Source organism: Bos javanicus, chromosome 17, assembly GCF_032452875.1.
Source record: "Bos javanicus breed banteng chromosome 17, ARS-OSU_banteng_1.0, whole genome shotgun sequence".
Lineage (NCBI taxonomy): Eukaryota > Metazoa > Chordata > Mammalia > Artiodactyla > Bovidae > Bos > Bos javanicus.
The window spans coordinates 17,373,215-17,399,833 of NC_083884.1; the positions used below are offsets into that span (position 1 = coordinate 17,373,215).

A 26,619-nucleotide genomic window follows, 5' to 3' on the forward strand; every position below is an offset into this window, starting at 1 on the left:
ATCAATGGATGTGTTTTCCCTCACCAAAAAACAAAACCGAGCGCACACACACACACAAATGTACATGTGACACAGCGCGTTTGTGAGTGTATCTGTATGGTAAATTCTGAGTGTTATAGCTAGGGCAATAGTATGTGTATTTTACATTATAATGTGCTGTGCTTAGTCGCTCAGTCATGTCCGACTCTTTGCAACCCCATGGACTATAGCCCATCAGGCTCCTCTGTCCATGGAATTCTCCAGGCAAGAATACTGGGCTGGGTTGCCATTCCCTTCTCCAGGGGATCTTCCCAACCCAGGGATCAAATTCAGGTCTCCCACATTGTAGGAGGATTCTTTACCATCTGAGGCACCAGGAAAGCCTTTAAACTATAATGGATACTGCCAAATTGTCTGCCAGAAAGGTTGAACCAATTTATACATGAACCAGCAATATAGTAATACTGATACTAATATAAACAACATTCCTCCAGTAGGATATTAATACTGCTTATCCTAACATATGGGGCTTCCCTGGTGGCTCAGAGATGAAGAATCCGCCTGCCAATGAAGGACACGTGGGTTTGATCCCAGGGTCAGGAAGATCCCCTGGAGAAGAAATGACAAGCCATTTCAGCGTTCTTGGCTGAAAAATCCCATGGACAAGGAGCCTGACAAGCTATAGTGCATGGGGTCACAAAGAGTCGGACACGACTTAGTGACTAAACACAAATACTAACATATACAACAATATACTAATAACAAGCACTGTTTCCAGTATCCTCACCATATAAATGTTACGGCTTTTTTCGTTGTTTGTGATTTAATAAGATAAAAATGGCATCACATGTTTCTGATCACAAGTTCCATTAAATAGAAAAAGTTGTTTTTCTTTGAAGTATCTGCTTATATTATTAGACCACTTTTCAGTTGAGTTGTTGGTCACATTGACTGATGTGTATAAGCTCTTTACTGGTCAGAGTAGTTAACTCTTTGTGGCACTGCTACAGATTCCATGTTTTTCTTCTAAACTTATCATTGTCTCTGGTGTATCTTTGGGGGTATTACATAACTGAATCTACCAATGTTTTATAGCTCCCAAGTTTTATGTCATAAGGTCTTCCATAGTCCAAGATTATAGAAAAACAGTATTTCATCCACTGCTTTTTTTTTTTTTCACTTTGACAATTAAAACTCTAATCTACAGAGAACTTACTTTGACTTAAAGAATTGAGTACAGAGCCAACGTTATTTTTTTTTCAGATTGCCTACTGGTTTTTTTAACTGGTGTTTATTGAATAATTAATCTTTTCCTTTTCATATGCAGAACCTCCCCCATTTAGCATATATTAAAGCTCCATATGTGGTTCTGTTTGTACGCTCTATAAAATGTAGCTTTAATCTGTCTTTTCACATTCTGATAGCATACTCTTTTGAATATTTTAGCACCATACTATGCCTCATATCTGTTCATGCTCATCTTCTTTTATTGCTCTGTCTTCGCTTTTTTCATGTGTATCTTTGTATGAATTTAGAATCACTTTAAGCTAGATTTTTAATTTATAGGATAATTTAGGAATCTATAACCTAATGATGTTGAATCTTCCTATCTAAGAATGATACATGTTTTCCCTTTATTTAACTATTCTTTTTATTCCCTAATAGCATTTTAAGTATCCTCATTTAATCTTGCACATAAGAAATGTTTATTCCTAGTTCAGTGTATTGCAATTATAAATGAAATCTTTTTAATATGGGAAGATTTTTGATTTTTGTTTATTTTGCACATTACTATAATTTAATAATTCATGTATTCAATAATTTATTATTTAAAATTTTATTATCTTAATAGTGATATTATATAGTATATATTAAATACAGGCATGTTATATGAGCTCTCAATATATTTACATACATAATCTTCTTAATAACCTTATAGTAGATAATTTTATTGTCCCCATTTTACAGAGAAGGAAACAGAAAGTTTAAATAACTAGCCCAAGGTCACACAGCTAGTTATTATTTAATAGAGACAGCAATTGAACCAATATCACAGCTTCAGAACATATGCTCTTAACCAGTACATTATAGTGTTTGTAATTGTTTGAATTAGTCTACCAGGATTACACTAATAATATGAAGTGAATGATAATATATTACTTCTTTCAAATTTTCAACCTCCTTTTTTCTTTTATTGTCTAACTTCACTGACTTGTGTCTCTAGAACCGACTAAAGTAATAGTGGTAATAGTGAGTGGTAATAGTGAGCATCAGTATTTATGGGAGCATTCTGAGTTTGCTGCTGCTGCTAAGTCGCTTCAGTCGTGTCCAACTCTGTATGACCCCATAGACGGCAGCCCACCAGGTTCCCCCGTCCCTGGGATTCTCCAGGCAAGAACACTGGAGTGGGTTGCCATTTCCTTCTCCAATGCATGAAAGTGAAAGAAGTCGCTCAGTTGTGTCTGACTCTTAGCGACCCCATGTGCTGCAGCCTACCAGGCTCCTCTGTCCATGGGATTTTCCAGGCAAGAGTACTGGAGTGGGGTGCCATTGCCTTCTCCGATTCTGAGTTTAATGGATTGTTTTTATCATTTCTCAATTTTATTATTTCCCCATGCAGTCTTCTAGGTCGAGATACATATTTAACATGTTATGCAAATGTAAACATAGTCCTATTTTATTCAGAGTTTTAATCAGGAATGTATTTTTAACAAATGCCTTTCAACAGCGATAGTTCTGACTTTTCTCTTTTGGTCTATTAATAGTAGTTTAACGGATTTCCTAATATTGAGCCGTCTTGAATTTCCAGTACATAACTAATCTTCTAATGTGTGCTGAATTGTTTTGTTCATACCTTATTTAGTACATTATTTACTTTTTACCTTGATATTCGCATGTGAAATTTGCCGGTAGTTTACCTTTTAAATTTGTATTTATGTATGTATCTTTGAGACTGCCGGGGCTTCGTTGCTGTGTGCGGACTTTGTCTATTGCAGTTAGTTGGGCGCTCCTCTTCGTTGCAGCACTCTCACTGCAGGCTTCTCACTGTGGTGGCTTCTCTTGTCGTGGAGCACAGCTCTAGGAGCACCGGCTTCAGCAGTTGCAGCAGGCAAGCTCAATAGTCGCAACTCATGGGCTCTGGAGCACTGGCTCAGTATTTGTGATGTCCAGGCTTAGTTGCTTCGTGGCATAAGGGATCTTTCCGACCAGGGATCAAACCCGTGTGCCCTGCATTGGCAGGCGGATTCTTATCCACTGCGCCACCAGAGAAGTCACGATTTACATTTTGTCATGTTTAGGCAATAGTGCTACTGGTTTTTTAAGAAGAATTTGGAGATTTTGTTCCATTTTCTTTAGTTGGGTTGTAGTGTCCAACATGGCAGTCACTAATCATGTGTGACTATTTAAATTAATTGTAATAAAATTAAATTTAAAATTGTGTTCCTCAGTCATACTAGCTACATTTCCAGTTGCTTCTGGATGGCAGGGCATAGATAGGACATTTTCATCATCATGGAAAGTCCTGTAGGATGGCCTAATTCTAGAACCTTTTAAAGAGTGTTGGAATTAGGTTAAAAGCATCTTCCTGCAATGTAGGAGACCCGGGTTCGATCCCTGGGTCAGGAAGATCCCCTGGAGAAGGAAATGGCAACCTACTCCAGTATTCTTGCCTGGAGAATCCTATGGATGGAGGAGCCTGGTGGGCTACAGTCCATGGGGTCGCAAAGAGTTGGACACGACTGAGCGACATCACTTCACTTCCCTTAATGTATTATAGGGCTTGCTTCCATTATAGTTGGTAAAGAATCCGCCTGCAATGCAGGAGACCCCGGTTCGATTCCTGGTTGGGGAAGATCCCCTGGAGAAGAGAGAGACTACCCACTCCAGTATTCTTGGGCTTCCCTTGTGGCTCAACTGGTAAAGAATCCACCTGCAATGCAGGAGACCTGGGTTTTATCCCTGGGTTGGGAAGGTCCAACTGGAAAAGGGAAAAGCTACCCACTCCAGTATTCTGGCCTGGAGAATTCCATGGACTGTATAGGCCATGGAGTCACAAAGAGCTGGACACAACTGAGCGACTTTTGCTTCACTAACGTGTTTTAGATTTTTTGGTAAGCCAATAAATTCAAAGTTGTTTCAGGAGGACAACTCTTTGACTTTCTATTTATTTTATGAAAACTCATCTGTTTAAATTTTCTGTAGAATCTGGAACAATTTTTTGAACATTTTTATTGCTTTTTTTGACTCTCAAAATGATGCATGTTTATTCTAAAAATTTTGGCAATCAGAAAAATACTAAAAGAAAACAAATCACTCCTCACCCTACTGACTTGTTAACAATTAAGAACATTACCTTCCAGACTTTTAACTTCATATGTATACATATATTCAGTAAATTGTTGTCATATGTGTGTTATAGATGCATGAGATACAGACACACATGTTAGACATATAAATTTGTGTGGTTTTTTTATTAAATGGTGAGCATTTCCTCCATCATTAAGTAATATTTAAAACATGATTTTTAGTAGCTACATAGTAGTCAGGTTCTACCTCCTAAAGCGAGCAAGTTATTTTATGCTTTAGATTTCTAAAGAGGAATATGCTTTCTTTTTTTAGTTATAGTGAGGATTAAATGGCTTAATGTGTCTTATATTTTAAGATCCCTGAGCATAATTACTCACTTACAGAGCTCTCAATGAATGGTATCATTATTACCATCATATAAATTGCATAACCATTACATACAGTTCCAACTTTGATACTTTTACTGAATATTCTTGAACTTAAGTGGATGCATTACCGGTTAGACACAAGGCAGTGAAACTAGATATGGAACAAAAAATAAGTTCAGTTCCACTGGTTCCTCAAGGTTACATTTGAAGAACCTGTACAAATATAAATCAGTTATCACAAAGATACTTACCAGCTGATCCAACAATGATAGAGATGGTACCCCTATCTTTTTGAGTCTAGAGCTAATCCAAGCAGTCTTTGGGAATTTGAGGCAAGGATGAAACTTTTAGTCTTGAATTAGTTGAGTAACTGTTTCCAATGCTAGTTCTCTTTGTGCAGGTAGATATAGATTGCATTTCTGTCTTGACATGTGCAACTCTGTGACGTATGTGAAAAGGAAATTAGAATGGATGGCATGAAGTGGATGAGGTTTAAGTTTTTACTCTGCTCCCTCTTTATTAACTTTCCTTCAATTACAGGATGCTACCTTTGGTTCACTCAGTGAATTTGGATCATGCTGAAAACAGTATTTCTTGATCAAAATAGACATCATACTTTAGCCCTTTTATGAATGAAATAAGGATCTATAATTTCCCTTAGACAAATATTTCTCTTTTGATGGGGAGTGCTTCGTTCCAGTCAACAGAAAGTTACAGCTGTTTGAGCTATAGCTTTAGTAAGCATCAGGTAAACTGAAGTCATTTATTTTTACTGAAGCATTATTGGCCCTTCCAAAAAGAGGAACTCTCAGGTTAGATGTTGACTCACAGTCTAAAATGGACTATCAAAGGCATTAATGTTACATTGGTGAAGTATCTGGCCATTCCAGTATGTAATTAAGAGACTGAACTTGAAGTGGCCAGCAGCACACCTCAGTCTCTGCCTGGCTTGGTGCAGGTCACACTTAGAGGAAAGTCACCATCATCTTCCATGATCATTAGCCCTTTCAGATCATTTCAATATAGTGTCCCATGGAGTAAGATTTGCTAGATGTTCTTTATGGTAGTAATGTCATTGCAGCGTCTTTAAGATGACGACATGGAAGATTAGGGCCATGACTTGAAATGGAGAGGGAGACTTGACTGGTGTGGCATGTTTCCTAAAGACACTGTACCAAGATGGTGCTAGTGTGTGGTGATAGTTAAAGACACAGCTTTGTAGTCAGATGGGTCTGGACAGCAATCTTTGGCAGTTTCTAGTGGTGTGATCTTGTTTGGGTCCTTACCTTTCTGTGCCTAGATTTCCTCACGTGTAAGCTGGGAATGCCCATAGGTCATCCCCACAGGCTTGATGCAAGGACCCAATGAAAAAATGCATGTAGGTTATCAGAGAGTTGTTAACAAGATTGCATTTTTTGGACTACAGAAAGGTTTATTGCAGGGCCCGTCAAGGAGAATGGGTGGCTCATGCTCAAAAAAAAACCCAACCTGGGTTGTCTTTAATGAGTTAAGCGTCTCTTAGAAAACAGTATTTCCCTCCCAAATTTAAATAGACAAGTTCTTACATAACTCACATATAGTTAAGTCTGGATAGGGGCTTTGCGTCCCAGGTGACACAGTTTGAAATAAAATGGAATTATTTTTCCGGAGTTATGGGGAAAGGAGGACGTATCCATAGACTACAGAGAAAAAAACCTGGCGTTCTTGGAAAATACCTTCCCATGCAACAGTGTGTTTTAATTCACAATAACACTGTGTACACTGTTTTTAGAAAAAGGCAAAAATAAAAGTGTTCATTTAAAAGTAAGTGTTTGCCACCCCCGCTCCAGACTCTTTGTCAACTTCCCTCCCTCTAGCTCTCCCCAGAGGAAACAAGCCTTAGCACTTCCATTTCTATGCTTCCAGAAGTTTCTGTGTCTATAAATAAGAAAAGTTCCTTTCCACATTTATTATTATACATACACAAGGACTCTGCCTTCACATGGCAATATATTATAGGGACATCACAGGAATACACATAAAAACAGATGTGAGCCCACTTGGAGGACTGCAGGAATCAGGAACAGGTGATGGGTTCGGACTAGAGTAAGCAAGATGGAGAAGCCAGATGGGCATCAAATTAGGGCAATATTTTGAAATTCCGTGGATTTGATGTAGCATATAAACCAGTTATCCTAGTTTATACCTGCTATACTAGCCTTGTGCTTCCCAGATGGCTAGTGATAAAAATCCCACCTGCCAATGCAGGATACAGAAGAGACATAGGTTTAGGCCCTGGGTGGGGAAGAGCCCCTGGAGGAGGATATGGCAACCACTCCAGTATTCTTGCCTGGAGAACCCCATGGACAGAGGAGCCTGGTGAGCAACAGTCCGTAGGGTTGCAAGGAGTCAGACAGGACTGAAGCGACTTGGCACACACGCACATACTAACCTAATTATTAATAACCCACCCATTTTATTCTCACAAGTGTTCCAGTTTAGATAATAATCATATGGTTATCTTATGTGTGAGGGAAACCGAAGAATCAAGGGTACAATTAGGTCAGTTCCTGCAACATTAACTGAAACAGCAAAAGCAGAAAAAGAGGCCCAGAAGGGCCAGAGAAGCCAGAAATGGGGTGTGGAGATAATAAACTGTAGAAGCCAACACAACGTTGTAAATCAGCTATACTTTAATTTTTAAAAACAAGCAGATACTAAATAAACATTGAAAAAAAGAAGCCTGTTAGATGGAGATGCCTGGTAGGTATTTGATATACAAGCTGAGAATTTAGGAGAGAAGAGGTGGAGGTGGCAATGTAAGAGTTATCTGTGTAGAGATGCCATTTAAATGGTCAGAACAAAGTGAGTGCCTCCTGGAAATGGGCATCCAGAGAAGAGGCCTGAAGACAGCCGGGTATACACTTGTGCCCCAGTCTTTCTCCCTCCATCATATTACTTTTATTTGCTTTATTTTCTTCCCAGTTCTTGTCACTGTTTGAAACCATTTCCTCCTTGCCCTGTACCTTCCCCTGGCCCACAGGCTCTCTTATGGAGTGGAAGCAAGGGTGCTGGTTAGCAGACACCACAGCCTCATGCTCCCTCTGGATCCAGTTCTCCTTGGCTCAGGGTCGCTGCTCTGCTGTGGCTTTCACTCATATCACGTATCTTTGATGAAGCTCTGTCCTCTTTTCTCCAGGGCCAGGCTGCTTGGGGACCTTGCCATCAGCCAGCCTGTGGATGCCTGAGTCCAGTGTCTATTTCAGGCTCATGGAGGTGGCTGGACCCCTGTACTCCAGTCCTGAACAAACCCTGTGGCCCGGAAGAGCCCATGAAAGCAGCCCATGAAAGTGTTAGGGTACAGGTTGGCTCGGAGCACACACGGGACCCTTAGGTGGGCTGCTTTTCATAATGTCACATTCCAGCCAACAGAGTCTCAGCTCCGACCAAGCCCAGAGTTCTCTGCTACATAATCAAACATAGACCTAGACATAAATGGGACCCTCTCAGACAGCTAAGTGAGGATCTAGGATACTACCAAGGCTGATGTGTTAGGAGCTGGAACCTTGTAAGGATGAATAGAGTGTTTGCTATCTAACTCTGGTTTTGGAGCAAAGTAGAATCAGAGACTTGGGCAGGGCAGGGTCATGAGACAGAAGGACAGTCCAGTGAAGGGAGAGCTTAGGAATCTTGGGAGTCAGGAACTGGATCTAAATCACAGATACAGGAACAGTGGTCCAGCCCGCCGGGCAGAACAAGGTGAGAGGAAGTGAGGAAATGGTGCGGAGGCACACAAAGCCTTTTCCATCACACTCTGACCTATAAAGTGTGCAAGGATACTCGGGTAAAGGTGGCAAGATGGTGTGGGAAGGGGAGATGCAGCCCACCGCCCACTCTCACACATGGAGAACCCCATGAACAGTATGAATGGTTCTATATGATGAAAAAAAATATCTGCTTACTGTTTAGCACATGCCAAGGCTATTTTTAAATGCTAGGCCATGCGTCTCTGCTCCTCACGAGTCCTCATGATGGCCCTGGGTTGGCACTGTAAGGAAATAGCACCCTGATGTCACCAGGGTGGACTTGTACCCGGTGTTGCCCAGATACCTCTCAGATCAGCCCTGAGAGCCCGGGTTCCCACAAAGGCTGCAGATGAGAAACCACACGTATGAGGACTGGAGGCATTGGATATCTGGCCTTTCTACTCATCTATTTGAGAACTGACTGCCTGATATCAGGATCATGGTTTCTATTTTTATTTTATATTGGAATATATTTGATTAGCAACGTTGTGTTGGTTGTAGATATACAGCAACATGGCTCAGTTATCTATTATTTTTCAAGTTCCTTTCCCATTTAGGTTATTATACAATACTGAACAAAGTTCCTGGTGCTATGTGGTAGGTCCTTGTTGGTTATCCTTTTTTTTTTTTTAAACCTTTTTATTTTGCATTGGGGTATAGTGGAAAATTCTGAAAGAGATGGGAATACCAGACCACCTGACCTGCCTCTTGAGAAACCTATGTGCAGGTCAGGAAGCAACAGTTAGAACTGGACATGGACCAACAGACTGGTTCCAAATGGGAAAAGGAATACGTCAAGGCTGTATATTGTCACCCTGGCTATTTAACTTATATGCAGAGTACATCATGAGAAACGCTGGGCTGGAAAAGCACGAGCTGGAATCAAGATTGCCGGGAGAAATATCAATAACCTCAGATATGCAGATGACACCACCCTTATGGCAGAAAGTGAAGAGGAACTGAAAAGCCTCTTGATGAAAGTGAAAGTGGAGAGTGAAAAAGTTGGCTTAAAGCTCAACATTCAGAAAAAGATCATGGCATCTGGTCCCATCACTTCATGGGAAATAGATGGGGAAACAGTGGAAACAGTGTCAGACTTTATTTTTCTGGGCTCCAAAATCACTGCAGATGGCGATTGCAGCCATGAAACTAAAAGACACTTACTCCTTGGAAGGAAAGTTATGACCAAACTACATAGCATATTCAAAAGCAGAGACATTACTTTGCCAACAATGGTCCGTCTAGTCAAGGCTATGGTTTTTCCAGTGGTCATGTATGGATGTGAGAGTTGGACTGTGAAGAAAGCTGAGCGCTGAAGAATTGATGCTTTTGAACTGTGGTGTTGGAGAAGACTCTTGAGAGTTCCTTGGACTGCAAGGAGATCCAACCAGTCCATTCTGAAGGAGATCAGTCCTGGATGTTCATTGGAAGGACTGATGCTAAGGCTGAAACTCCAATACTTTGGCCCCCTCATGCGAAGAGCTGACTCATTGGAAAAGACCCTGATGCTGGGAGGCATTGAGGGCAGGAGGTGAAGGGGACGACAGAGGATGAGATGGCTGGATGGCATCACCGGCTCGATGGACATGAGTTTGAGTGAACTCCGGGAGTTGGTGATGGACAGTGAGGCCTGGCGTGCTGCAATTCATGGGGTCGCAAAGAGTCGGGCACGACTGAGCAACTGAACTGAACTGATAGCTGATTAACAATGTGTGATAGTTTCAGGTGAACAGAGAAGTGACTCAGCCATATGTATACATGATCCATTCTCCCCCAAACTCCCCTCCCACCCAGGCTGCCACATGACACTGAGCAGAGTTCCCTGTGCTATACTTATGGCCTTATTGATTATCCATTTTAAATATAGCAACATGTCTATGTCAATCCAAAACTCCCAATCATAGTATTTAGAATTTTAAGGGGACACTAGATGTAATGAATTTGAGAAAAAGAGGTGTTAAGTGATTTTGTTTTCCCCAAGGGCACACAAGCAGGATTTTTATTTCAAGGCAGGGTGGCTTCCAATGACCAAGCTCCCTCCGCAATACAGGTCCTGAGGAGCCCTGAACCACAAGGAGGATCACCCACTCCTCCATCTGTCACAGCAGAAACTTGAGGAACACCCAACCATGCTACTATGTGAAGATTGGCCCTTTGGGGCTTTGGAAATAAAGATTAGTTGCTAGGCCCTTTGTCATATCTATTTTGAGATTCTCCACCTCAGGGAGCTTCCCAGAGGATGCTAAGGGGTCTTCTTCATTCTACCCACTAATGACCTCGTGTCCGGGGACCTCTATTTGAACCTTGAGCTGGGGAGCCAGATCTGATACTCTTGATCATGAGCACCAATATGCACCATGGGCCGCCCTCCCCTTCCACCAGGATGTTAAGAAGCCCTGGGTACCTCATTTCCCAGGTGCACCACTTTGGCTGCTATCCAGATTCTTACCCTGCTAATAGAAATCCTGAGTGCTGTGTGCTAAGTTGCTTCAGTCGTGTCCGACTCTTTTGCAACCCGGTGGACTGTAGCCTGCCTCTGTCCATGTGATTCTCCAGGCAAGAATGCTGGAGTGGGTGGCCATGCCCTCCTCCAAGGAATCTTCCCGACCCAGAGATGGAACCCACGTCTCTTACGTCTTCTGCATTGGCAGGCAGGTTCTTTATTGCTAGCGCCACCTGGGAAGCCCCTTATAGAAACCCTCTGGTGGTAAAGCAAAGCCAGTGGGTAGCATTCCTGCCATCTTTGTGGCCAGTGAGCCTGCCTTGGGCCATGTGCCGGGACTTTGTCTCACTGTCTCTGAGGATATCCCACCTCTAACACAAGAACTGGATCTGCATTCTGAGAACCAAGGGACTTCTAGTAGATAGCAGCTTCTTCAGATATGGGCAGATCAGATAAAGTGAATCAGGTTCTTTTTTGTTTTTTTTTTTATAAGCAGTATTGCCTCTGAGGCCAATCCAAGGAAACCAAACCTGTGTTGTATTGTTTTTTGTATGTGTGTGTGTGTTGTATTGTTTTACCTGAGATCAGGTAATGGCATTCAGCCAAACTTTCTTGAAAGAGCTCCCTCTCCCTGAGAATGGCTTCTTCTATTATTTGCATATGCATGGTCCATGCCCCTTGGGTTTCTTTTGCACATATTGGTGCTGAAGTTTTGTTGGAACCAAAGAAGTAGTGGAATTTAAAACAAACTTGGACTTCACAAGGAAAGAGAAAGGGGAGGGGATAGAAGTGGGCCAGGTGTCTGCCATCAAAGGAGGGTCTGTAGGTGGTGATGCTTCTGTCTCATAAAGGAACAGGAACCAAAGAACAGGAACCAAAATGGTCTCTGATTGATGTTGGCTGGAGGAAGCTCAGAGCCCTCAGGGGACACAGAGCAATTCGCAGAGTATTCGGTGAGGTCATTAGCCGTTGGTTTGCTCTGTTTCCATAATTCAGGTCTCAAGGGATCTTTGCCTCCCAGTTCTGTTCTGTATGGATGACAGTGATGAGCTGATAAAGCTGGAAACAGCATAAGTTTACATACCGCAGGTTACTAATAAGGGGAACTAAGGCCTGGACTATTTAAGTGACTTGGCCTAAGTCACACAGTGAGTAACAGAAACAGGAGCAAAAGCTGAGTTTCCTAACTCCCAACCATTGCCATTTCCTCTACAACTCTTCCCAGAAAGAAGAACCCTGGGACTTCCCTGGTCGTCCAATGGTTAAGAATCCTCATGCCAATGCAGGGCACACAATGCGATCCCTGATCCAGGAAGATTCCACATGCCGATGGGCATCTAAGCCCATGCACCACAACTACTGAAGCCCTCGCGCTCTAGAGTCCCTGCTCTGCAACAAGAGAAGCCACCGCAGAAAGAAGCCCACACACCACAGTGAAGAGTAGCCCCTGCTGGCCACAACTAGAGAAAGCCCACATGCAGCAATGAAGACCCAGCACAGCCAAAATTAAGCAATTCACTTTAAAAAGTGATGATGATTTTATCCCGTGCCACGTGTGCATAAGCAACTGTAAGCCATCACCTTGTGGGTCACCATGGCCGCCAAAATAGTCTGCATCTTTTATCCATCTTTCTAGACGGATGGAGGGGTGATCTACATCACAGAAATTGATTGGACTGGCTGTGCAATGATCTCTGTCCCATCCAGCAGACCTGGGAGGATCATTATTACGTAGGAGAGCAAGTGAGGAAGTGTCAGAGTCAGCCGTGGCCACGTGAGCTTTCACATGGCTGGGACGATTCTGTTTAGGTCTATGATGCCCTCTCTTCACCTAGAACATGAAAACACCTAGTTATTTTTCTGCTTGGTTATGATGGTGATGATAATAATTAATGACTATAAAATATAGCTGTCGGGGAAGAAAAGGGGGGCAGTTACGGTACAGAATTAGCGTTTCCCTGCTGGCTCAGATGGTAAAGAATGTGCCTGCAATGCAGGACACCTGGATTTGATCCCTAGGTCAGGAAGATCTCCTGGAGAAGGGAATGGCAACCCACTCCAGTATTCTTGCTTGTGGGATTCCATGGACAGAGGATCCTGGAGGGCTACAGTCCATGGAATTGCAAAGTCAGACATGACTGAGTGACTAAGCACACGATCGATTTATTCAACCCAATGAACTAGGAGGAACATAAGCGCGACTTAATGCTGTGTTTGGCATACTTATTCCTAGTTTTTTCTCACCTTGACTGCATTTCTCTTTATAATCCAGAGAAGGACAAGAGGGGTATGTCTTTATTTTTCTCGATTTCTTAAGTACTTAGGAGCTAGCTGAATTACACATCTTGAGTTGAATTGGAGTCTGTCATTGTTTACCATCCTTGTTGGTATTTATGTCAGACTTTAGTTTTCTAATAAATGGTTCTGTGTTTATTTTCCATAAAGCTGTTTATCTTCATTGTTGTCAAGGAACTAATAACCTTGGTAAATATTTTCTTTTACCTTTTTCAATCAAATGATGAGTGCACCTAATTATCAAGATGTCTCAACTCCTGACAGTTTTTAATGAAAGGTGTAACATGATTTGAATCTGGTTGGGTTAGAGAAAATCTGTAGGAGCCCCCTGGAGAAGGGAGAGTAATCCTTACCTGAAACAAAAGGCCCACACAGACCTGAGGTGGTCCCTACGCCATCTATTGGCATCACATCACTGCATTTCTGAGCACCACAAAGGACAGAGTCTGTTTTGTGATGGACTTTGGGTTCCAGTCTCTAGATTCTCTCTTCAGACTATGTGTAAGACTTGTTTTGAGCACAGCCTATAGACTTCCCACTCACTGATACTCAGTGCAGTTAAAAACCCAAAGATTTAAGAGATCAACTGCGGAAGTAACAACTGCCTTATTTGGGCCGTTTTATTAAGAATGTTTGTGTCTTTCTCTGATTAGTTTGCATTTTAGAAATCCAAACTAGTTGTTTGAAAATTGTTGAAAATGAGACAGTGGTTTTCATCCAGAAGTCAGTATTCCTGATTTTCATGTCACTTGAGAAGAAATGGAAACATGCTTATATTGACAAGGTTTGGCTGCCTGCAAATGGTCATAGCATTTTTTAAAACTTTACAGCACTTTTCCTTTTATTTTGTCAGTCCAGAACTCCTATAGAAAAAAAAAAAAAAACAAAACAAAAAAACAAAGCCTAGTTCTACCAGGTCCCTTAGTTATCATCTATATCTCAGAAGCTGGTTTTCCATATTTTCCAGCTGTCTAGATCATCTCTTCTTCCCCTTCGAAGTGCAGACTTTATATCCTTCATCAATCTCTGCCGAAATATGATCCTTTTTCTCCTCAAAAGACATATATGTAAGTTTTGCTTACCTGTCCTAACTCTGTGATATTAAACAGTTTACTTAAGTCCCAGTTCATTCTATAAAATAATGTTTTTCTCATGGGGTTGTTGTAAGGAAAAGCTGATATTGTATATAAAGTTTTAGCATGGTACTTAGGATATGTTAACTGTTCATCACATGCTCAGTTGCTCAGTCGAGTCTGGCTCTTTGCAACCCCAAAGACTGTAGCCTGCCAGGCTCCTCTGTCCGTGGGATTTCCCAGGCAAGAGTCCTGGAGTGGGTAGCCATTTCCTCCTCCAAGGGATCTTCCTGACCCAGGGATTGAACGCATGTTTCCTGCTTTGCCAGGCAGATTCTGTACCACTGAGTCACCAGGGTAGTATGTGCTAATTTAAAGAAAAGAGAGAAGTTTGAGTGTTATTTCAAAAGGCACAAAGTTAGTGAAAACAAGTAATTATTCTGTTTAAATGTTTGCCCCATTTATCTTAGTCCTTCAAGTATGTTTCACTGCTGCAAACGCACATCTGTCACAAACTAGAAGATAACAATATGTGGAAAATTCACGAGCATACAAGCAAACTGATTTTTTTCCTTGAAAGATTAAAACATAATTCTCCCTCCATCTTCTCCCTCTCCCACTCTTCCAAATTGCTCTATCGTTGCATTACTGCAGGGGTCATTAGGATAGTAACTTTCTCTATTAAAAAAAAAAAAAAGAATACATAATACATTGTTTCTTAACATGAGTGATGGTAGTTACTCAGGTGTTCACTTTATAATTATTAGCTAACTGAGTATGTATGCTTTATGTATCTTCCTATGTGTATACTCACACACACAATGGAGATGAAATTGGCATGTAAGAAAGTGATGGGATAGAATTTGTTGTTGTTCAGTCACTAAGTTGTGTCTGACTCTGTGACCCCATGGACTGCAGCACGCCAGGCTTCCCTGTCTTTCACTATCTCCCGGAGTTTGCTCAGATTCGTGTCCGTTGAGTCGATGATGCTAGATAGAATAGTACAAACCAAATATAAGTCTAGGTTGATATATATTTAGCAAAGCAAACTGCTTAAAATTCCAAATTGAAAGGAATATGAAAGCAATAAACCCTGATTTTGAACAAAAGATGAAAACTATTCCAACTACTCCAGACTGGCTATCTCCATGTCACAAACTGAGTGGCTAGAGTGGGGCAGATTATGGAACTTTTCTTCTTCTCTGCATGGATACAACCTGCACTGGAGTCGCTGTGGGACAGAATCTTCCCATGTCATCTTCCGTTTGCTTAACATCAGGCATGAAGAGCTTCTCTCGATGACTGAACTCTTTAATAGACCACAGTGAGCCAAGCCACTCTGCACAGAGGTCACTGCCCCATCTCCTCCAGCCATCTTTGTTAACATTCCTGCCACTTGTGCATGATTTCAGAGATAGCTGCCATGGTTTACTGAATGCTATCAGACACGAAGTTAAGAATGAGAAGTCTTTATTACTAACAAGCAGCTTTTGGTTTTTCAGCGTCGACTGGGAGATGCAGCAAAGAAAGCAATCAGCAAGCTCCAGGTCAGGACCATTAAGAAGGGCGACAAGGTAACAGCCTCTTTTCTTTTTGTTGTTGCTATTGTTCAGTTGCTAAAGTCACGTCTGACTGTTTGCAACCCAGCGGACTACAGCATGCCAGGCTTCCCTGTCCTTCACTATCTCCCGGAGTTTGCTCAAACTCATGACCACTGAGTTGATGGTGATGCTGTCCAACCAGATCATCCTCTGTCACCCCCTTTTCCTCCTGCCCTCAATCTTTCCCAGCATCAGGGTCTTTTCCAATGAGTTGACTCTTTGCATCAGGTGGCCAAAGTATTGGAGCTTCAGTTTCAGCATCAGTTCTTCCAATGAATATTCAGAGTTGGATTTCCTTTGGGACTGATATGTTTGATCTTCTTGCAGTCCAAGGGACTCTCAAGAGTGTTCCCCAACCCTACAGTTCAGAAGCGTCAATTCTTTGGTGCTCAGCCTTCTTTATGGTCCAACTCTCACATCTGTATATGACTGCTGGAAAAACCATAGCTTTGGCTATATGGACCTTTGTTGGCAAAGTCTTTTCTTTTTGATGAGGAGCTATTTAAAGCTTCTGAGTTTCCTAGCAACCAATGTAGATAAGAAGATGAGGAAGGGAAATACATGCTAATAGTTTTCCTATAAGCATCTGTTATTATGCCCACTGTTATTAAATATAATTTAAGGCAGTTTGTAAAATGCATGCAATGGGACCGTAAAGTCATTGGAGAAAAAATATGAGAAATTAAAAAGTAAATTTAGGAAAAGTAGATAAAACCAGGATGAAATAGTACACAGATTCATTACCTGAAATGAAAAGCAGACATGGGTCCAAAATTTAGGTTGGGGCTTTCTGGCAGCCAGTGCAAAGGAGAAAATATTCAATATTCAAACAAATCTGAGTACCTTATTCCAGTGTCCCACTAGATAAAAATGAAATGCCTGTTCCTGGAATTATGACTTAAGAAAATTTTTCCATGAATCCTTGCACGAAAAGCATTTTTAGGTGCTAAGTGATGTATACCACTTAAGTCTGCAGTTAATGCTGATGGCTCAGTGGTAAAGAATCTAACGCAATGCAGGAGACATGGGCTCAGTCCCTGGGTCAGGAAGATCCACTGGAGAAGGAAATGGCAACTCACTTCAGTATTCTTGCCTGGAGAATTCCATGAACAGAGGAGCCTGGCAGGCTACAGTTGGGGTCACAAAGAGTCAGACATGATTTAGCAACTGCTGTTGCTGCTAAGTCGCTTCAGTCGTGTCCGACTCTAACTAAACAACGATAAAAAAAGTGCAAGAAGCATATTTAGTCCCCCTGAAACCGAGTTTCCAGAACCCCAAAGTTATGACAGCAGAACTCATTCCAGGACAGTCATTCTAGAACTCTCTAGCTGTAGGATGATGACATAAAGCCAAAAGCAGAAGCATGTCCTAAGGAAGGACCACGATGCAAGCTGGTCAGGGCCCACAGACCTCTAAAGACCTCTGTTCTCCCCAGGAGAATTTTTTCCCCCAGGAGAAATTTTAGAGCAGTGGATTGCAGTCCATGAATGTGGGGCTCCTTGAACCACTGTAAGAGATTCACAGCTCTACTTGTATTTGAGGTGTTGTCTCTAGTGTGAATAATTGATTTGTCTCACTAATTAGGTGCTACTGGTTTTCAGCTATATAAAAATACCTTTGAGCTTAATAGGATAAAATTCATTTTAAAAGCATCACTAAATTTAAAGCATATTTTTTCAGTACTTGTTTTCTCCTCAAACGGAATAATAAAAGAACAAGGACTGTTACATAAGTAACGTATTACAGGGTGTTGAAAGAGATTTAAGTATTTGAAAAGAAAGCTGGAACCACTATTTTAGAGTTGTATACATTAGATTCCCGAGGAATGATAGATTAAATATCATTTTGATGAGTCCCCATGAATAGCATTTCTCTCATCCTTGAGACTTTGCTATGTCACCTCTGATTATAATAAGTAGCATGATTAGTAATGGTACATTAAAAAACGATTTCCTTGTCAAAGCTCTTGCTGTGGAACCAGGAAACAAAAAATGGAGGTTGGAAGGACTAGAAACTGAACCAGTGCATAATAAATTATGGATTAAGACAGCCAGCTTCGAGAGAGTCAGAAGCCCTGCTCCAGGCAAGCTCTCCTTTGGCTTGTTGCTTGTGTGTTTACAGAAGTTGAAGCTCGCAAAGCAGGCTCATCTGTGCTTTCTGTGTTGCAGGAAATGGAGCCGGATTTTGACAACTGTGCCGTTTGTATTGAGGGGTACAAGCCCAACGATATCGTCCGGATCTTGCCCTGCCGGTGAGTGGCTAGCTGCCTGCTTCTGACGGGGGCCTGTGTGGAGAGTGTCTGCTGGCCTCTCTGGTTCCGACCTGCTTGGCCTAGCCCTGCAAGGTCAGTCTGCCCAAACACTGCTGGGGTTCAGGAAGAAACAACCAGCACTCTTGATTCGTTTCGTATAACCTTTCTCCTTGGAAACATTCTGTCTTGTGAAATTAGCACTGTTTTCCCATCCTCTTCATACCAAACTAAGGCTCTGTGACCTAGAACCTCATGATGCACAGTTGGACCATGTAGCTCCAAGTTCAAGTTTTTCTTAACAGCAGACCTGTAATACTCAAAATCATCCCCGCTTTTACAAGTGCTATTTCATTAAAATAATAAACTCTTAAAAATGTCTTCTGGGTGATCATGAAGGGATCAGCAACCAGACTATAGTCAGGAGTGGGCAGGAAGCCAAAGGCAGATTTCCTTTTCCTTTATTTTTTGTTGACAAAAAGAGAATGTGACAGTAACCCCCACACTTCTAGGATCTAGGGTAGAATGTCAACAGAGGTAGTTGGAAAACTGCCTGGGTGATTCTCATAGAACTCTAGTCCTTCTCTAGATTCTTTTTATATAATTCAAATTAAATAAACTTAAATACTTCGACAAAATATCTTAAAGTTGCTTAAAGCTTCTTTAGTGTTTTTGCATCTATGCAAGTGTCCTAAAAATATAAATTAAATTCTGCCTTAGAGAATACTCTTCTCTTAGAAATCCTGCCTTTAAAAATTCTCAGAGTATTTAAGTAACTAAAGTAGAAAACAGATACCACCAAGATATAAAACAATTCATTTGGTCATAAAACAATGCAATGCTAAGAACTATTTATTAGAAACACAAAAGAAATCATGCCTTAGAGGAATGAGTTTAATAATCCCCAAATGACAGAGAAGTGACAAAAAGGAACAAGATACTCAAATAGATGCACGCACTCCAAGGGGAGTGAATGGGCTTGAAATGCTCTCACGCAAATTGATCGGTAGGAAAACAGGCCTGTGGAAAGTGCACTCTGGTGGCCCCAGCTGAAGCCTTCAAGCGGGATTCGCTTTTCTTAGAGATGCTTGACCGTCTCTAGAACAAATCATAAACTGGGATACATCAGTACTTGGCAACGTCCTTCATATGAGGGTACTATAGATAAGTTCTCTCCCTAGACATTATACTTGGTATTTGCTTGGTGATTTCTGAAACGCTGGCCAAGAATGGTGATAAGTGAACTGCAGAGAGCCTCTCCAGATAGTATCGTTCCTCTCTGCGGTATTTTATTAGGAGTTTTATAAAGCCTCCTAGCTATAGGCAAGGAAAGTACTTGCTTTTACTTTCCTTTGGAGATGGCTTAGCGCCCTGTGAGGCTCCTACTAATAAAAAATAGCCAAAGCTAAAATTAAAGGTCAGTGTCATCTTTTCCCTGAATATCGAAAGAACTTTACAAATGTAATTAAGAAAATCTGTTTTAAGGACATCTTTAGGCTTACTTTAGCTCCGTCATTCATATTTTATAAAACAGCTTGTTCACTGAGGGCTCTTTCATGAGTATATTTCATGTGACTGCATATAATTGCTAGAGGCTACATAATATCCAGGTCATAAATGTACCACAGTGTAATTTACCATCCTCCTGTTGTGGACCATTTGGCTGATTTCAGTTTTTAATTATGACAAATTACATTGCTTTAGCAGTATTTAGATGGCTGTAGTATATTTTTCCAGATCTCCTTTTATAGGATTTTTGTGGAAATATTAACCAAGACAAAAATAGCACTTTAATATTTGTCACACACACACAAATCTTTAGGAACTTTCATTTTATTTATGCTAGCTCTTGCTCCAGCACATTCATAGTGGCTCACAGGGTAAAGAATCCGCCTGCAATGCAGGAGACCTGGGTTCAATCCCTCAGTCGGGAAGATCCCCTGGAGAAGGAAATGGCAGCCCACTCCAGTACTCTTGCCTAGAAAATGCCATGGATGGAGGAGCTTGGTGGGCTACAGTCCACGGGGTCGCAAAGAGTCAGACAGGACTGAGCGACTTCACTTTCTTTCTTTCACGTTCTTGCCCCAGATCAGTTCAGTTTGGCCTCAGGCTCCTCTTTATTGAGTCGTCGTTTGTTTCTCGGCTCATTCCTTGATTCTTTCTGCTTCAAGTTCCTCACTGTCCATCTGTCTTTATTCCTTCCTGTGGGCCCTGCTTTAAATAACAAAAAAAAAACACGCAGGTTATAGTTAGTGTTTGATCTTAGAGGAGCCACCCAGTCCTACTCTTTGAAGCGCTCTTGCAATTTTTCCATGTGGCTTTTAAAATCAAGATATTTTTATGCCTGTTGCTGGTCTCTGCCAGACAGTTTGCACTAATGGATGTTATCAAACAAATGCACTGGCATTTGCTTTTTGCTAGATAATTTCCTCTGGGGCATTATTAAGCCTTTGCTCCTATGAACCTCGTAGACTCTCTTTCCCATTATTTCCAGGCTGACTCATCCACAGAATTCTTTGCATCTCCTTGGAATGAAAACTGTTTTAAAAATGTTCCAGCATATTGTCTCTCTTCTCTCCCCCTCTTTATCGTGGCCTCCTAATTCCTGACATGCCGGGCGCCTCTTCCCTATGGTTACCATGCACGGAGTCTTGCCAAATCACGCATCACTTGCGCCGTGACTTTTGCAAGATCATCCTCTTGACTGTGTCTCTTTTAAAGGCACTTGCACAATTAGGATGAATTAATAAATGATTCTTCCTCTTTGTAGTCATGGTAATTGTTCAAGTTAAATTGTGCACATCTTCATGGACTACTTCTTCCCCTTTGTTCTTTCTAAGTCGGGTCCTTCTCTAGCGCTTGAAGGCAAGCCTATCCGTGGGGTGAGCCTAGACACACACATTTAATGTGAGGGAGGGACCCACAGCCGCACACAGAACACCTCAGGTCTAACTTTTGAGGTTTGGAGTTGATCCTAATATACCACTAAGATATTTTCCAAGGAACTCCAGTTTTGCTGTAGCATACCTATGCCAAAGCATACAATTCACTGTATTTTTAGGCTGGCTTTTGTGACTCAGGTTTGAACTTGCAGTTATGATTTTTAGCCACAAAGGAGATCTTACTGAAGTTCTGTTGCCTTCTCTTGTCCAGAGAATAAGCTGGGCTTTCTGAGTCTTCCGTGGCTTTTATCCTATGGTGTCTGAACTGTCCTTCAATGGTTATTCATCTCAATCTATTTAACTACCCAATTTCAAATGCAGTGTTTCAGAAAGAGCATGATCTCCTTGGGCAGAGCAAAAGTCCCTGTTTGCCAGTTTTTTAAAGAACAAAGCAGAATTTCCCTTGTGGTCCAGTGGCGAAGACTCCACCCTTCCAGTGCAGGGTTAAAGCCCTGATGAGGGAACTAAGATCCCACACAAGGCAAGGCAAAAAAAAAAAAAAGATTAAAAATAAAAAATAAAAACAAAGCAATGTACGCATGCTTTCTCTAAGTTGCCTATACAGTCCTTTCCTATTGCTATTGTACTGCTAAAAGCATTGTCACTAATTTGGGAAGATATTCGTTTCATCTACTGTCTTTCCCTTTGTTTGCAAACTCTGCCCTACAATTCAAGAAAAATTATAAAGCTCCTTGGCAATAAGCAGACCCTTGCCATATTCTTTTTAGTACCTAAATGCTTTATTTGAAACAACAAACATTTCTTTTGTAGCAACTGTTTACCAGGAATAGTGTGAAGTACCAGAAATGAAAAGATAGATGGCATGGTCCCTGCTTGAAAGGGAGTCAGGCTAGTGAGAGAGAGGTGGGGATTTAACTAACTGGTCACAGCACAGAGGATCATATACACAACAATAATAATAAAACAAATTAAAAATCTGGAGGAACTAGTACCAGGCACAGGAAATTAAGAAAGGCTCTGTAGATTTAAAGGGGCTTCCCTGATGGCTCAGTCAGTAAAGAATCCACCTGCAATGCAGGAGACATGGGTTCAATCCCTGGGTTAGGAAGATCCCCTGGAGGAGGAAACGGCAACCCACTCCAGTATTCTCGCCTGAAGAATCCCATGGACAGAGGAGACTGGTGGGGTCTCCTATATAGTCCATGGGGTCACACAGAGTCAGACACGACTGAGCACAGCACAGCACAGAAACAAATATGTCTTCATATTTTCTAACCATGATTGTTTTGCCCATTACATCCTCATTTTAGGAAATTTGTCAAAGGATAAATATTTAATCATCTGTGTAACTTCCTCATACAGGGATCCACTGCTGACACTTTTATCATTTCCTTTTATTTCCTATGCCTGTTTTGTGCAAGTTTGACATACTGCTGTCAACAGCAATTAATATCCTGCTCTTTCAGTGCTTCCCTTGTGGCTCAGCTGGTAAAGAATCCACCTGCAATGTGGGAGACCTGGGTTTGATCCCTGGGTTGGGAAGATCCCCTGGAGAAGGGAAAGGCTACCCACTCCAGCATCCTGGCCTGGAGAATTCCATGGGCTGTATAGTCTGTGGGGCTGCAAAAAATCGGACATGACTGAGTGACTTTCACTTTCACTTTCTCTTTTAATATCCTGCTGTTTTCACTTAGCATTGAAAGAATTTGCTAGAAATAGTACTAAGTTCTCTGTGGCTCATTTTGACCTTCCAACTCCATAGGCAGAAGCTGATCAAAATCTGAGTTGAATAAATCAACCAAACACCCTGAATGTTGGCTCTTACTCCTCAAGAATCAGGGCCACTTTGTGGGCCCATCAGAATTGTCCACTGAGGTAAAACCTGAGTGTGTCCTAACTCCCTTCATCTCATTCCTTAGTAACCCATTGATGAGCTATTCATGTCTCGTCATCCCAGCCCCTGAGAGAGAAAAGCAGTCTAGCCTAGACAGACAATAGAGTTTGTCTGGATAATAATGGCCCGTGGAGGCTGTGTGTCTTGCTGGCTTATTATTGTCACAGTTGGATTACAAATAAAATCCTCTAAAACCCAAGTTAATATCTTAGATAGCTGCGCCTCAAGCATTTAACCAGTTCATACACAAAATGTACTTACCGATTGCCTTCTGTAGTTACGGTTTGTAGATGGTGCTTCCTGGAGGCTTCTGTAGGAGGCGCTGTTGTCAATACTCCCAGCACTTTTTCTAGGGTCTTTGTATTTTGGAGCCAGGGAACGAGGTCAGTGAGCGGCTCTGCAGGTCCATGGCTTGTTGGACTCCTCAGTCTTCACAATAGGATTGTTTTGTCCTGAACAAGCTCACCCGTTAGAGATTTCTGGAAGGGAGTGTGTATGTGTGCATGTGGTAAAATATATGTAGCATACAATTGATCATTTTAGCCATTTTTTAATGAGATTTATTTATTTTTAAATAAATAAAAAGGAGGATAATTGTGGATATAAGTTAAAATGAGGATATTTGGAGGATAATTGTTTTACAGTGTTATGTTGCTTTCTGCCAAATATCAACATGAATCAGCCATAGGTACACCTATGTCACCTCCCTCTTGAACCTCCCCCACCATTTGAACCATTTTTAAGTTTATATTTCAGTGGATTACAGCACAGCCATCAGCACATTCATCTCCACAAGAACTTCATCTTTCCAAACTGAAAGTCTGTAGCCGTTAAACATTAATAACATTATTAACTCTCCATTCCCCCAGTCTGGAGTTGTGTGTGTGTGTGTGTGTGTGTTTTAATTTAGGCTTGATTTTTATTAACAGAAGACAATGTCCATGGACAAATTAGATTTTGACTCAAGAATCTAATTTAAGTTGCTTAGCTAAAAATTGATTTTTATATATTCAATTCAAAAATGGATGGTGAATGATAATTCTGCGTATTTCTGGTATTGTTATTAGTGCTATTTGTTGTGGTTTGGTTGCTCAGTTGTGTCTGACTCTTTGTGAACCCATGGAATGTAGCCCGCCAGGCTCCTCTCTCCATGGGATTCTCCAGGCAAGAATACAGGGGTGGGTTGCTATTTCCTTCTCCAGAGGATCTTCCCAACCCAGGGATTGAATTTGTGTCTCCTGCATTGGCAGGCAAATTCTTTACCACTGAACCACCTGGGAAGCCCCATTATTACTATTATTACAATACTAATATGATGCTACTCTTATTATTAGAACTGTTACTGTTCCTCTTACTATTACTGACATCGTTACCACCATCCATTCTTCTCTGGCTTTCTGCAATAGCCTTCTCCCTGATCTCCCTACTTCTACTCCTGCCCCTTAATCATTCATTCTGATGTCTGTTTTTTATTATCCAGCTAGATTAACTGGACCTTGGATACTTTTTTAGTGAGTACAAATTTAAACTCATTAAGTGTATCAGAAGTATGACTTTAAAATTATACTGAAGTATAATTCTGTCTTCTGTTTCTCTCAAAAGGATTTCTGTAACAAAGTAAATTCACAGAAAATTAAGAAGGTACACTATCTCATATTCGCTTTTTACAAGAGAGTGAACTAGTGCAATTGCCACTGATTTTTTCAGGAATTATTGTAAGAAGCAATCTTAGGAATTTTGCCATTGTAGCTCTTGTTAAGATTTTCTACTCTGATTTCATTGTGAGGACTCGCCAGAGCAGTTCACACATATAATACCTACCTTTCTCCTGAATGGGAGAATGTTTTTATGCTGTGGATACAAAATTGTGCTGTTTTTCAGATTTTTTTCCCTGTTTCGTTGATAGAAAGCCAACAGCCAAATCTGTAGTCCATCCCATAGCCAAAAGGGATTTTTTAGCTTCATCCCTGACTCTGTTTTATGTTTCTATTCTTATTTTTCTTTCTTCTGCTTTTTTTTTTTTTTTTTTGGCATCCCTTTGGATATCTGCATCTCTCCAGTCACCTTAAGTCCTTTCTACAATAAACATTTTCCATGTGTTTAAAACTTTCTCAGTGTCATTTTTAATTGATATATAATATCCCCTGTGCCGTAATTTGACTGTTTTTGGACAGTTATGTCATTTCCTCCTCCATACCCACGTACTTCTTTTGCTGTTACAAATAAGGCTGTGATAAATAGCTATGTGTGTGTGGACCTTAGTTACATTTCAGATCATTTCTTTGTTTCTAAGGTTGCAAATTCAAATTGCCTGGTTGCTTTCCAGAAAGTAGTACTGAAGGAATGTTCCAGTTAGTCAAAGATAAGAAGACTACTCCAAGTAATATCCTAGAATTGTCAGAATATAATGCACATGTCAGACTTGCCACGTGGCTCAGTGGTAAAGAACTCGCCTGCCAATGCAGGAGACATGGGTTCAATCCCTGGGTCGGGAATATCCCCTGGAGTAGGAAATGGAACCCACGTCGATATTCTTGCCTCAAAATTCCATGAACAGAGAAGCCTAGTGGGCTACAGTCCTTGGCGTCACAAAGACCTGGACGTGAATGACTGAGCAACTAAACACATGCAGACACACACATACACACATACAACACCCATGCCAGGATAATGGTGGAGAGATAGGCCAGTCCAGATCACTTGGGACCTGAATGCTGAGGAGCCAGGGTTAAAGCCAACTTCTGAGGTACCTGCTGAGGAGTCCAATTTGTGTTTCATAAACAGCACACTGGCAGCATGTGGCGTGAGGCTTAAAGGGATCTGACTGGGGTCAGAGGAACCAGTTAGAAGACTATGGCAAAGTCAAAGCAAGAAGTGCTGGAGGCCTCACTGGAGTGTTGGATTTGGATGTGTAGGGAGAAGGATCTAGTCTAGTCAGAGGAGATTCAGGAGGTAAACCTAGCCTGAGTCAGCCATTTGGAATACTTGAAAATAGCTGCCCCTGTCAGATGGTGACTGATAGATACATCTGTATTTGTTTTCATTTAAAACCTGCTCATATCTTTCCATTTGGATTCTAAACAATAGAAAAAAATCCAACAGCTAGCTCACTACTACTCAAATACTGTAACAGAAGAAACATTTAAGAACCAAAACAGGTTTAAACAGATTTTGTTTCTCACTCAAAAACAAAACAAAAAACACTTGAGAACCAGCATTGGCTTATCTTTTTAAAATTTCCTTTTGAGTTATTCATCCCGCAACAATCCCGTAACTGGGCCATTTAGGCAAAGTTCCATTTTGGATAGACAGTCGTTAGATTCTGTGTGTAAATGCTGCACTACCCTTTCTCTTTCTCATTTCTTTGCTTTAGAAATGAGCCTAATTTTCTGTTGTATCTGTGTAAGAGATCTCTTAGGTAATTCAGAACAAAGAATATATCATACCATTTCCTTTTTTTCTTTTTCTTTGAAACTTAAGTCTACAGTTTTACAAAGATCAGAACATGACTAACAGCGCTGGTGTTGAAAGAGATGAAATGGAGATTTAAACACAATAATATACCAGGCTAAAAGGTGCAAATAGAATAAATGGTTATTGTTAAAGTAGAAAACAAATTAATAGAGAAGGAGTAATAAAGCTTACATGCGCAAATCAGGGCAATAGATTCACAATGTGCAAAGGAATTTCTCATGACATTCCAGCCTCTGAGTCAGAGAAAT

At 41.1% G+C, this 26,619-nt stretch overlaps 1 protein-coding gene across 5 annotated transcripts in view; it reads left to right on the forward strand.

Moving 5' to 3' along the window:
• RNF150 (ring finger protein 150) overlaps positions 1-26,619 on the forward strand; it is a 279,374-nt gene that overhangs the window by 172,311 nt on the left and 80,444 nt on the right. For 3 of the 5 annotated variants that reach the window (XM_061384124.1, XM_061384126.1, XM_061384128.1), the window contains exons 3-4: positions 15,739-15,825; positions 18,021-18,103. In XM_061384124.1, the coding sequence (XP_061240108.1) occupies positions 15,739-15,825; positions 18,021-18,103 (170 nt within the window). The remainder of the gene's footprint in view (positions 1-15,738; positions 15,826-18,020; positions 18,104-26,619) is intronic. The other 2 variants (XM_061384125.1, XM_061384127.1) reach the window with 1 other exon arrangement.